This window comes from Glycine max, chromosome 20 (assembly GCF_000004515.6).
Source record: "Glycine max cultivar Williams 82 chromosome 20, Glycine_max_v4.0, whole genome shotgun sequence".
Classification (NCBI taxonomy): domain Eukaryota; kingdom Viridiplantae; phylum Streptophyta; class Magnoliopsida; order Fabales; family Fabaceae; genus Glycine; species Glycine max.
In genome coordinates, this window is record NC_038256.2 from 42,161,430 (window position 1) to 42,173,559 (window position 12,130).

Below are 12,130 nucleotides of genomic sequence, written 5' to 3' on the forward strand. Positions count from 1 at the left end.
CTGCACTTCCAATATTATATTTTATACCTCCCATTATATTTTAGAATGAATTTTCTAAAATGCAATAGTGAGTGTGCAGGATGCAATAGCCTAAATACAGAAACCCACATTCAACGCTCGCAAAATATTCTTATACAAGTAATAAAAAATACAGATCTCTCCATATCTAGTTTTGAATGGTCCAACTCCAAATACTCCTTGCAAGATCCCTCCTAAGTCCTAATTCCTAACGCCGTGTGTCTTCCCACATATCTTTTATATATATATATATATATATATATATATATATATATAAACTGGCTTAGTTTGGGCCTAAATATGGATAAACTATATATTTTCCTAAAAGGGCCTTAGCATTGGACTTAAATTTCACATTCCAAATTTCTTTTATTTCATCCTGCTACAGAAATTAGAGTTTCGTTTCATCCACTTTCTTTGTAATGTTTTTTCTCGAGGCTTTGTTTGGATTTCTATTCAGTTTCAAATACATTATTCGATTCCCATTCGATTCGTTCCCTTTAAACCAATACCAATTGTGTTTCATTTGTTATATCTTTTTCCCTGTAGCTTCTTGTAGATACTGATTTTGTATAATATTTGAGCAATTCAAACTAATTAAAAGTTGTATAAAAAAGAAACTTTTTTGTTTTGTGGGTTCGTGTTTTCTTGTGAATTAAATTAGGGGATGAGTTTGTAGACCTGTAACGGTCTGGTGGCTATGATAACAGTTATTAATGGACATGTAACGGACTGATCATATACATTGTTACATTCAGAATTCTTATGGGTTTTTCAGGTGAATTGTGTATGAGTTTTATGGTTTTGTCCCTTCTTTTTCAATTGGTATTGTTAACACATCTCTTTTTTTTTTTTTCCCGAGTATATGTCTTGAATCAAGTTTTGTCTTAGTTTTTCACGCTGAAGATTTGAGCATACAAGTTACCCTGGTCATAGTAATGCCTTATTCATACCGATCTAACCATTGATTATAAAATGTTTAAATGCTTTTGAATATAAAATCGTCTTTAGTATTAGGGGTATGTGTTTAAATAGGAAATGTCTGTGGCTGAAGGTGTCGTCGTGCATGTTAAATTGCTTTTGTAGTTTAATTTTCTGTTTTGGTATAATATATCATGTGGTTGCTTGGTCTTTTCTTCTCATCTGGTGATGCAATTTGCAAAAATCTTAGGATTCCTTTCTACACAGAAGATGTTTTTGTGGATGAGAATGAATTTTCGGTGCTGACGACTTTGATTCTGCTTGATTTATTCCATGACTAATTGTGGTATATGCTAAAAGATTAAAGTTGGGATAAATTTTTTCATATCCATTTATTTAAATATATTTCTGAAATTTTTTCTGACTCATTTGGTGTGCAATTGTTTTAGCATTTCTGTTAGGACAGTTTGCTTGGATGCAATGGAATTATGACGGCGTTTAAAAGATTCTAATTAATAAGGAAATTTTTTAAATATAACATGTGCTTTTTGAAAAGTACTATTTTTTCTGTTAAATTCTATACACCATATTGTTCCTTAAAGATGCTGCAACGATCTGTTCCATTGCGTGTGCTTTTTCTTGCATTAGAACTAGAAACTCTGCATCTTGCATTTTTACATGAAACGTTTGCCCACTGCATAGTTGGAATAAGATTTTCTGATGCTTCACAATTCACATGATGGGTTCGACTCTGCTTTGCTTCTTGTTTATCCTAAGAAGCAAATGATTTACAGAGGCATGCATGTCTTGCCATATAATTAGGTACGGGGGTCTCATTATTTGAAGAAATCATGGTCGTACTTTTTACCTCCTTTTAAATTCTTATAAATTAGTTTATTAAATTAAAGGTGCCAATAAGTGTTGTTAATTGTTATCTGGCAGCATGTATATATTCTTACCTGGATTATCCTACTTTTCTTGGTACTTAATTACTTATTATTTCAATGCAACCAACTGTCTTTACTCCCTTGAATATTAGATTCTAGGAAATGTGTAATGGATCAACCTGCATTCGTATAAGAGTTCGGTATTGTTAGATAATGAAAGGGTCATATTTGTTTCTTACAGTCCTGATAAAACTAAATTCGATACTTGATGATATCTAGGACTGTGTTTAGCAAAGGCCAAAGGCATAATCTTATGTTTTTCGTTTTTATAATAAAAAAAACCTTATTTCATACCCTTGTCTCTCTCCGTATATAGAATAGACCTTGAATGATATGAATGTCTTAATCAACGGGAATGCATTGTATTTAAGGTTGTATCAAATTGAGGTTATGTGCAGAATTTGTACCTATGATTCATTGCATTTAAGGTTGTCGCAAATTAAGGTTATGTGCAGAATTGGTACATATGATTCATGCATCTAGATGAAATTGGATTGAAGTTTCTATAAATAACGTGAAGATCTCCTCATCCTTACAAATAAAAAGGCGATACTTGTTTACATAATCCTTTCACTATATTTTTTTTATTCCCTTGTTTTTTACTCACATTATTTCAGGCAATGAAAGACAAAAAAAAAACATATTAATTCCCTGGATGGGGTGTAAAGAAAGAGATAAAAAAATAAAATAAAACATATTTTTAAAAGAAAAAGTCATGATAGATAATGATTATAGAAAAGAAAGAGGTAAAAAAAATGTAAGATGATTGTAAAAATTAGAATATGAAAAAAAATAAATTATATGGCTGAGGTTGAAATAGGCAGCCTAGTGATAAATACACTATATTTTTTTTGTTACCTACATTGTCAAACCATCGACCCCCCCGCCCCAAAAAAAAAAAGGAACAAACAAACCTTCCTTTTAATTGATTACCATTCCCAACTTGCTATCCTTTGTCTAACTATGCTAGGATATCTATACTTGGTGGTCCATTTGAATGTCTTTATTTGGAAGCCTGCACATCATAGCAACAATAATTAAGCTTTCTCTATTAAGGCAGATTAATAACATAAATGAAACTTGCAATGTTTTACTATATGAATTATGTTTATTTATAAATCATTTATCTCTAAATCCCTTTATAATGGTTTTGCCAATATTTTTAGGTCAGTATGGACTCCTTTTGAGCTTGTCATGTAATCCATGGTCTACAATTACTACACATCTGCATCAGCTACCAACTACTAATATATAAGGTCTTTCTTGCCTACAAATATGAATCTAAGCTAATTATATACATCTCTTACACTCTTCAATTTTGGCATAAGAGTGTTGGTGCAGGTGATTGCAAGTTCCATTCTTCATCGAATGTCGTCCTTGCTTGTCGAAATCCTCACTAGAATCCTCTTTGCATCCACCATGTTCGAAAACACAACCGAACATAAGTGTAGTGTGACAGAGATAACAAAAGTGATCACTTAAACTAAAGAAAATAACAAATACTTGTAAAATTATAATTATCAACAAACCTTGTTGTTTTCTACTTTAAAAACCAAAATTGTTGTGCTCTAACACTCTTTCTTTAATCACAATTGCTTAACTCGAAACTGATGCAATCCTACCCCGTAAGAGCATTGGATAAAAGACTCCAAGAAGATTGGGCCAGAGATGCAAGAGAAGGCCTTAGGGTTCTCATGAGCCTTAGGGTAAATTTCGGTCTCATGGGCTAAGTATGAGTCCGCTTATCTTTATACATATTAGATTAAGGTTTCATTATTTTTGAGCCTTGTGTTTAGGGCTCCATAATATAGGTAAGGTACTCTAGAAATGTAGGATTTTTCAGTTCTTGTATTTTAGGACACCTAGACTAATTTTTGTATTAGGGGTAGTTTTGTAATTTCACATGCATTAAATGAATATTTGATGTGTGTGGTTGGAAATAAATTTAATTGAATTGGGAGAAGCCCAATCCAATTAAATTTTAGAGGGGAAGGTGAGCATTTGCTTGCTACACCTCATTGTCACATCATATAGTCACACTTTGTGCATGTTCATCATGCTTTACATGTTTCATGACACCTAAGCACACTTAATGAAAAATCTTGGATTTGATCTTGCATTAGTGGGCTGAACCATAACTAAAATTCACTAATCATAATTAGTGAAATTTTGGTTCCAAAATTTGACTTCACAAATTCAATTTCAAATTCAAGTGAAATTTGAATAAAAATTCAATTTTTTCTCCAATTTTGTGTGACACTTTGGCTATAAATAGAGGTCATGCGTGTGCATTTTTTTAACTTTGATCATTTGATAGTTACGCTTCAAAGTTCAGACCTCTTTTGACGCACAAAATTTCGTGCTCCCTCTCTCCTTCTCCCTTCATTCTTCTTCTCCTACTTTCAAGCTCTTATCCATGGCTTTCTATGGTGGGAAACTTCTTCTTGACTCATCTTCTTCTTGAAATAGCGTCTCCAATTATCTTTTTCATTCTTCATTTCGCTGTCATTAATATTCAAGAAGTAAATGACTCCATTGATAAAGAAGATTTAAGGTCTACAAGCTCCCATGACTTAGTTCCATGTGATTATGAGCAGAATAATTGGATACTAGAATATTCATCCTCACACTCGTATTCATTAAAATTTGTAGATAATTATTTGCATCCGAACTCGTAATTATCTACCCATCACGAGACATTAATTTGTACAAGTATTCACTATGTACATTATCCATTAAATGAAATCTCCAAGTACCTTCAAATAGTTATGTGTATATTCGACGTCTTGTTTTTTGCTTTTGCAGAAGTGTGGTTCCCTTATGCCCTTTAATTTGGCTTTTTAGTTCTTTTATCTTTAATTTGTGGCCTTACCTCATGAGTAGTGTCATCCTCGTATTTGATGCTAATACATCTAATTCTACACCTTTTTCTCGCCATTCTTGGGTACGAGATATATTTGTAGATTAAATTCTGATGCTTAATTCATATCTGCATCGTCTTAATTTAGTATATCACTATTATGTTTATTCATTATTCATTTGGTCATTATTAGATCTTTAGCTTTTGGGTCCACATGTGATTTGAGAAATTTGGACCTTAGAAATAAAAAAAAAATTGGAGTATCAAAGTGATATAACCACTATCTTTGCAGAATTTGGCTAGCTTGCATATTTAAAAAAAAATAATGAAAAAACCAAAATTTACTATGAAACTTTAAAACTTTTACTCCTTCAAAATAATATTGACAATATCAACAACATCAAACAAATTAGAAGAATTAGATGGGTTTCTCAAAAATGAAAATTCACTATCTTCTGGCTGCAACAGAAAAAAAAAATAATAGATTTTTTTTATCGGCCAATAAAAGTGTATTAATACTTGGTACAAGTGGTAAATAATAATAATAATAATAATAATAATTATTTGGTTAATCTATTAGGTCAGGTAATCCTGTGTAAAATTTTGATGCTTAACCCAACTCCAATTTATTGCTTGTATTTTTTTAAAAGAAAATTAATAAAGGTTTCATGCTTACATCACTTGACGTGCAAATGGACAAACAAATAGAGGACTTTGATATGCAAGCTAGTCAGTCTTCAATTCATGAATGATTGAGTTCAATGCAACGCGGCAGAGAAAACTATGGTTATCTACTTTGTATAACAAACCACATATGATTCCCAATATCAAATAAACATAGACATTGAATGTTTGAATTTTTTTTCCAAAAGCAATAATTATTTTTAATTTTTTTTATTAATAGTTAACAAAAATAATTATTTTCAAAATTAAATAAAAGGTTAAACATACCAAAACTAAATCCGTCTGAAAATCTATACCAACTACCAAGCATATTATTAAGACTCAAGGAACCAGTGGCGATTCTTAGTTACTATATTAATAGTGTGCGGTGAGTCATGAAATTTTGAAGATTTTGGAAATGTATCAATATTATAAAAAGTTATAAATCTCCTTTGCTGAATAAATCTATAACAAGGATTTTTAAAAGCACATTTGATTTGATAACGTACGGGTGAAAAGAGGATTTGTTCGAACTTGGAACCTTTTTTTCTTAACTTTGAATGAATTATCCGAAAAAATTAAAGAAAAATAGATCGGAAGTGGTACACTATATAAAGACGAAATGAGATGACTGGGTTTGATAGTCACGGACGAGTAATTCCCACACGAGGAAGCAAATGACATTGTGTGCGACAAAAGTGTCACAATATCTTTACTAATAATTACAATAACGAACATTTGCAGAGACTATATACTGTTTCTGTTGGATGCTGAGCACACTGTAATATATGCTCAGCCATCACACCACAACCTCACCCTCATTCATTAACGCCATAAAAATCTTCCACCAACTGAATAATGACGTGAGACCTAACCCTAACCAGCAACCACGGCACTGCCCTAGCTACAATACATGCTACCATGCAACCGTTTTAGACTTTAGAGAGAGAGAGTCAAAAACACTGTAATAAAATTAGTTCCAAAAGTGGTCAACATGGTCAGGAATATTTAAAAATGAAAGGCTATAAAAAGGGGTCATCTTTAAGCTAAGGAATATCAACAAAAGCACATGCAAATTTGCAGGGTCTGTATCAAGTTGCAGTGTTGGTAATGGAGTTAGTAAGTTAGTAACCATTTTTTAATTAATATTTTAACCTGTGCGCTGTGTGGGATATATAAGTATTTATAACTAAAATTTATAATAAATATATTTGAATATATAAATTATATTTTAGATTTATGATAAATCATTTCATTGTAATATAAGATTATTTTTAACTATTTTTTTTTTAAAAAACTATCGATAATTTGAAATTATGTGATCAGAGATTAATTAGTTTTACACTTGAATTGTATCAAAGCACATGTTTCTAATTAAAATAATAAAATAGTTTGACGTCAGGTAAATAATATTTTATATGCACAAAAATTCATAATTATTTAATTTTTTAGATCTGTATGTGCCGTCAAGTTTGTATGACTCTTGGTATGTCCTGTACATAGTCTTTTAATAAGGTTTTCTTGAAAAGTAAGGAATTAGGTATGCAATTCAAAATTCCTTGTGCATTATTTTCAAGTTTGTGTAGCCTTAGTCGGTATTATATACGTTATAGAAAACAATGATGAAACTGAAATGAAAACAGGTTTTGTCGCTTCCATTGGAATATAGCCAATATGTGAAGATTCTCAGCAAGAGAGTCAGCATCCTCGTCTGTTGAGCATTTGTACACAACCTGGCTGGCTTTACCGTATGCTTTTTCCTGTCTCAAATTAAACTTTATCCCACACTCTCATGAAATTCAATGGAACAGTAATTTTTTTTACTTGTCTATCACTGTCAAATAATGTGAGTGAATTAAGGGTATGGGGAAGTGCATGCTCAAGAAAAACATAGGAATTGCAATTTTTAGAATCGAAATCATAGTTAATATACCGATTAGAGTTCTTTTGGGGAAAAGATAACAAAATAAGCCAAAGAACAGTTTTAAACAAGTTCATACATACGTAACAAGGATTTTCTTGAGTTTCCTTATTGCAACGTTGACTTTCCAAAGTGACGATTTGGCTGTGCTGACTTTAGGTCATGGTCCAAGGAACTCATAGTACCTATGTCATGTTGTTGTTGTTCTCTTTGTGAAAATCCACCACTACTCATGTTTCTCATCATTCCTCCAACACCCAAAAAGTCTAAGGTCAACTTATCAGAACCTCCAAAGTTTACACTAAGATTCTGAGGCAACTTATTGTTGGACTCATCCACGTTGTGAAACCCACAAAGGTTGTTTTCGTTCCCTTGCATGCTCCCAAACAAGGACGTGTTTCCGTTGGCAATAGAGTTCATCAACCCTTGAAGATTGTGGTGGTGATCATTTTCAGCTTTGCAACCATTGTTAGTACACATTCCTCTGAGTAAGGAAGAACAGTTGGTGGTTGTGGTTGTGGTTGAACCCATTTGAGCAGCTTGTTGAAGCAACGCAGTGGCAGACATATGAGGGGACGACACATTTTCCATCGAATTGCCAAAGATAGAAGAAAAACTCGATCCAACATGAGGGGATGACACGTTTTCTATTGAATTGCCATAGAGTGTTGTTGTTGTTGTTGTTCCTTGGTCACCACCACTTATGTTGTTGAATTGATCAGGGATTATGGTGCCAGTGCTAATATTGCTACTTGGGAAGAAACTTAGGTTGAAAAGATTGGAATTATTAGGAGCAGCAACTGAAGAAGAATCGGAGTTGTTTGTGTTGCCTTGGAGATCTTGGAGTTGCATTAGGCCCTGTAGTTGCTTGGTTGAGAACAATGGTCCATGTTGTGAATGGTGTTCTTCAAATAATGATTGATTTGTGTTGTTATTCATGAAGAAAGCTGAGGAAGGCATTGATTGTGGTGAGTGTCCAAATGAAGACTGGTTTAGAGGTGGAATCAAGTGTTCAAACTTTGTTGCTGCTGCACCAACATTGTTGCCAAGGAGAAAAATGCTGTTAGTAGTGGCGGTTTGGTTCTGCTTTTGAACTTGTGAAAGTTGGTTACCCACTTGGGATAGGCTTAAACTAGTCGTGTGGTTTGTGCCAAACAAATGAGTCCCCAGAGAGTTTAAGCCACTCGGGAATCTTGCACTCTCTTGTGCTAGCGCATCACAAAAGGCCCTATGAGTGATGAAACTGTCACGCCTGCATAAAAAATATTTGATGAAATAAAAGTATATGTCAATTAATTAACTACATGCTACATTGATAAAAAAATGTAGCCATACAAATTGACATTAGCCAGGGAAATAATAGAAAGGTGAATTTATCAGGTCAAGTATTAAGACTTACATTATTTTAAGTATGTTCCTAAGAGAATAAAATATGGTAATCAAAATGTTCCTAATTAGCAAGGTATATTAGCTAGTACAACCTAACGACGACTATGTCACCACATCATAACCTAAATTCTAAAATAAAACCATGTATTTATTTTTATAAAGTATATGGATAACCTAACGACCGTCCAACCTAACGAATTTTGGAACTACAGAAGTTTCAGATATATCAATTATTTAACCAACCAAATCCAAAGGTAGTCAAATGTAAAAAAAAAAAAATTATAAACATAATGAAAAATACATTTTCTTTGTAACTGGAACTGCTATTTTGATAAAATAAAAAACAATAGAAACAGAGGCCCAGGGGATTGTCTTGCCAAAATATGAAACACACCAGAAATCCAAATCGACATGCCTCTTAAAGGCGTCTCTTTGATCAATAAAAGAGAACTATTTGCAACTTTGATGAAAGTCAATTATCATAAGCCCAAATATGGGGCCAGTGATCAATAAATGTAAACAACCTCAATACTTGTCTATTTTCTACGATGAGGATTCGTTTCAAGACAACCGTACCATCAAAGAATTGCTAGGCTTTAAAAAAATCAATGAGAAGCGTAAACAAATAGATACAGGCCAATTAATGCTGAGAATATGTTTCAGTAATTACATAAAATAAATAGGGTGCCAGTGGTGACAATTATTCGCCCTGGACCCATTGCAACAAAAAATAACTGAATATATATATATATATATATATATATATATATATTTGAACCGCTACAATGTAGCCAAGCCGAAAGAGAACAAAACACAGCATCTCCAACTCATGTGAGAACAAACCCAGTATCACTATGCCCGTTACCTTTACAATGTAGCTTAATTACACGTGAATGGGAATAAGGGTGGTGGCACTGTTCCCTAGGACCAAAGTTGAAACTTGCTTGTTTTTTCTTCTTAAAACATTTCAATTTTTTGTGCCCCATTTTAACAGTGTACTCACGTGCGAGCAGTCTCCTGCCATATACCTCCACTAACACCCAAACACAAACTAATTACAGGGAAATGGAGAAAACTCTTGTTCACATTTTAACTTCTCTTTGGATTATATACTTATGCTACATTGCTACAATTTTTCTTAAATTTTTTCCAACTTATTACATACATGGTTGAATTAACTTAATCCATGCTTGTTATAACTTTATTTTAAAAATTCTCTAAGAAAACTAATAAAAAAATAAGTATTTCTCTAAAACACTTAATAAGTTTTCATTTAGAAATGCTTGTAATAAATTAAACGAGTCAAGCTTAATTAAAAGCTTTTAGTAGTGTAAAAAAATAAAAATAGAAAGCACCAAACCATAAAGAAACCCTAATTTTTTTCATAAACTGGATGGCATTGGCATGTACATATACATATATTGGTGAAGAATATATATATATATATATATATATATATATATATATATATATATATATATATATATATATATATATATATAAAGTTCAAGTGCAGGACAAGCGAGGTAGTATTAACTAAGACAAAAACAAAAAGGGTTGTTATGTTACCTAGAGAAGAGAGTGCCACAGTCACATCTGTATTCTCTAGTGCCACAAGTCTTAGAATGTGCTTTCCAATCAGATTGAACAGCATATTTCTTTGAGCACTTTTCACACTTCCATTTCTTCTCACCGTGCTTGCGATAGTAGTGCTTCTTGATCCCAGTGAGGTCTCCCAAAGCCCTTGAAGGATCATGATGGACGCAGGTGGGCTCGGGACACAGATAAACCTTTCTTTTTGGCTCTTTTGTTGTACTCTTCTGCTTTAGCTTCCAAGGCAGGTTGTGTCCTCTTCTGTGAAGCTGTAGGTTTTGCTCCCTTTGGAACCCTTTATTGCACACCTCACATATAAACCTGTTTGTTGCCATTAGGGTCTTGGGAGATAGTTTTATGACCTCCGCATCTGGATCTATTACCCCATCAAAAAAATGACGACAAACAACAAATTATTATAAAAAAAAAAAAAAACTCTTTGCTTCAATCAATTGCACATATATGCACAAAGGAACATAAGAACTAATCTTCCCTTTTTAACCTTCTTTTGGAACCACGTAGGCATTTTAATAGTAATAAAAAAATGCAAGTTTAAAAGAAAAAATCATTAAAAAAGTTTAAACTAGAAGTCTCATCTCATGCGCTGCTTTTGAGAAACTTGGAGGAAAGCAATCCAACCATTAAAGAAGTCAAGAGCCCTAACTCATATAATTCATGATTTAGGGTTTCATTGAGTTTGTTCTTGAGAAAATGCAAAAAGTAAAAAAAAATTGGCAAAGGGTGTGTATATGTGTGTGTGTGGTTTAATAAGTAATGAAATTCAACTAAGCTACTTGCATGGTGTTCCAGGTTGATTCCTCCGTTTCTTTTGAGGCGCTGTGGTTGGAGAAACTGTGGAGGGTTGATGGTGTGTTGTAATCTGAGGGCTTTCTTCTCTGATTCCCAAAAATGGAGTGGATGAGGAAGCTGCCGTCATAATTGTTCTGCGAATCTGGAACTAATTGCTGAACCAAAAGTAAAACCAATCAAATATATCCGAATATCTTTCTGCTGAAAGAGAAAAAAACTCAATCGCATGTCTCCTTGTCTCATGGAAAGAATAAACAAAAAAGAAATTAAGGGAAGAAAAAGAAACTACAACACAGAATGAAGAAGAAAAAAAGACCTGAAAGTTTGTTTGATTTTTTCCCTGCTTTCTTGTCTGTCAGAAAACAAAAAGAAAAAAAAAAACTCAGATTTTGAAACATTAAAGGTACCAAGAGGAAAGTATCTTAGGAGACAGAAGCAATCAGGAGACGAAGAGAAGAAAACAATTCACTCTGAATACCTACTTATCTTCTGGCTAGCTATTGTTTTCTAATGCATAAATTTTAGCTACTGCTACTACTACTCCCCTCTTGTTATTTCTCAATCATTTGGTGTCATCAAGACAGAATAATAATAATAATACTTAATAACACGCTAGCTTGTCCACCAAAAAGGCATATATGTATCTCTTTTGATCTCTGTGTCTCTACTTTTTCCCTCTCTCCATCGTTGTGCATTTTTTGTAAAGGAAAATAAATAAATAAATAAGGGTGGTAATAAAGTTAATTGCCAGTGAAGTGAGGGAGGTAATTTATGTCCCTGTTATACTGCACTTGCACGGGCTACTGTGTCCTTAGCAGATGATGGTTTGGGGCCACCGACCCTCTTAGGCCTCACCCTCCCCTTATCTCTCCTTCTCTTATTTCGTATCTTTTTACCAACAACCAGACAACTTTCGTCATTTTTTAGCCCACAAATAATTGGTTTTATTTATTTATCATTAATTATTGTTATGATGTCCTACAATACTTTCTTTACCATGGTTTTTAT

At 33.0% G+C, this 12,130-nt stretch overlaps 1 protein-coding gene across 3 annotated transcripts; it reads right to left on the reverse strand.

The window, feature by feature from the left end:
- Nucleotides 1-7,312: 7,312 nt before the first annotated feature.
- LOC100780268 (protein indeterminate-domain 5, chloroplastic) lies at nt 7,313-11,979 on the reverse strand. Of its 3 annotated transcripts, none has more exons than XM_003555400.5 (5): nt 11,601-11,979; nt 11,439-11,474; nt 11,111-11,277; nt 10,289-10,688; nt 7,313-8,582 (listed from the first exon to the last, which is right to left on the reverse strand). In XM_003555400.5, the coding sequence occupies exons 3-5, from the start codon at nt 11,247-11,249 to the stop codon at nt 7,439-7,441; spliced, it is 1,683 nt and encodes a 560-aa protein (XP_003555448.1). In that variant the 5' UTR covers nt 11,250-11,277; nt 11,439-11,474; nt 11,601-11,979; the 3' UTR covers nt 7,313-7,438. The 3 variants fall into 3 exon arrangements, with proteins under 3 accessions (XP_003555448.1, XP_040869319.1, XP_014628357.1); XM_041013385.1 differs by having other exon boundaries at nt 11,111-11,320; nt 11,601-11,888; XM_014772871.3 differs by having other exon boundaries at nt 11,605-11,887.
- Between the last annotated feature and the right edge of the window lie 151 nt (nt 11,980-12,130).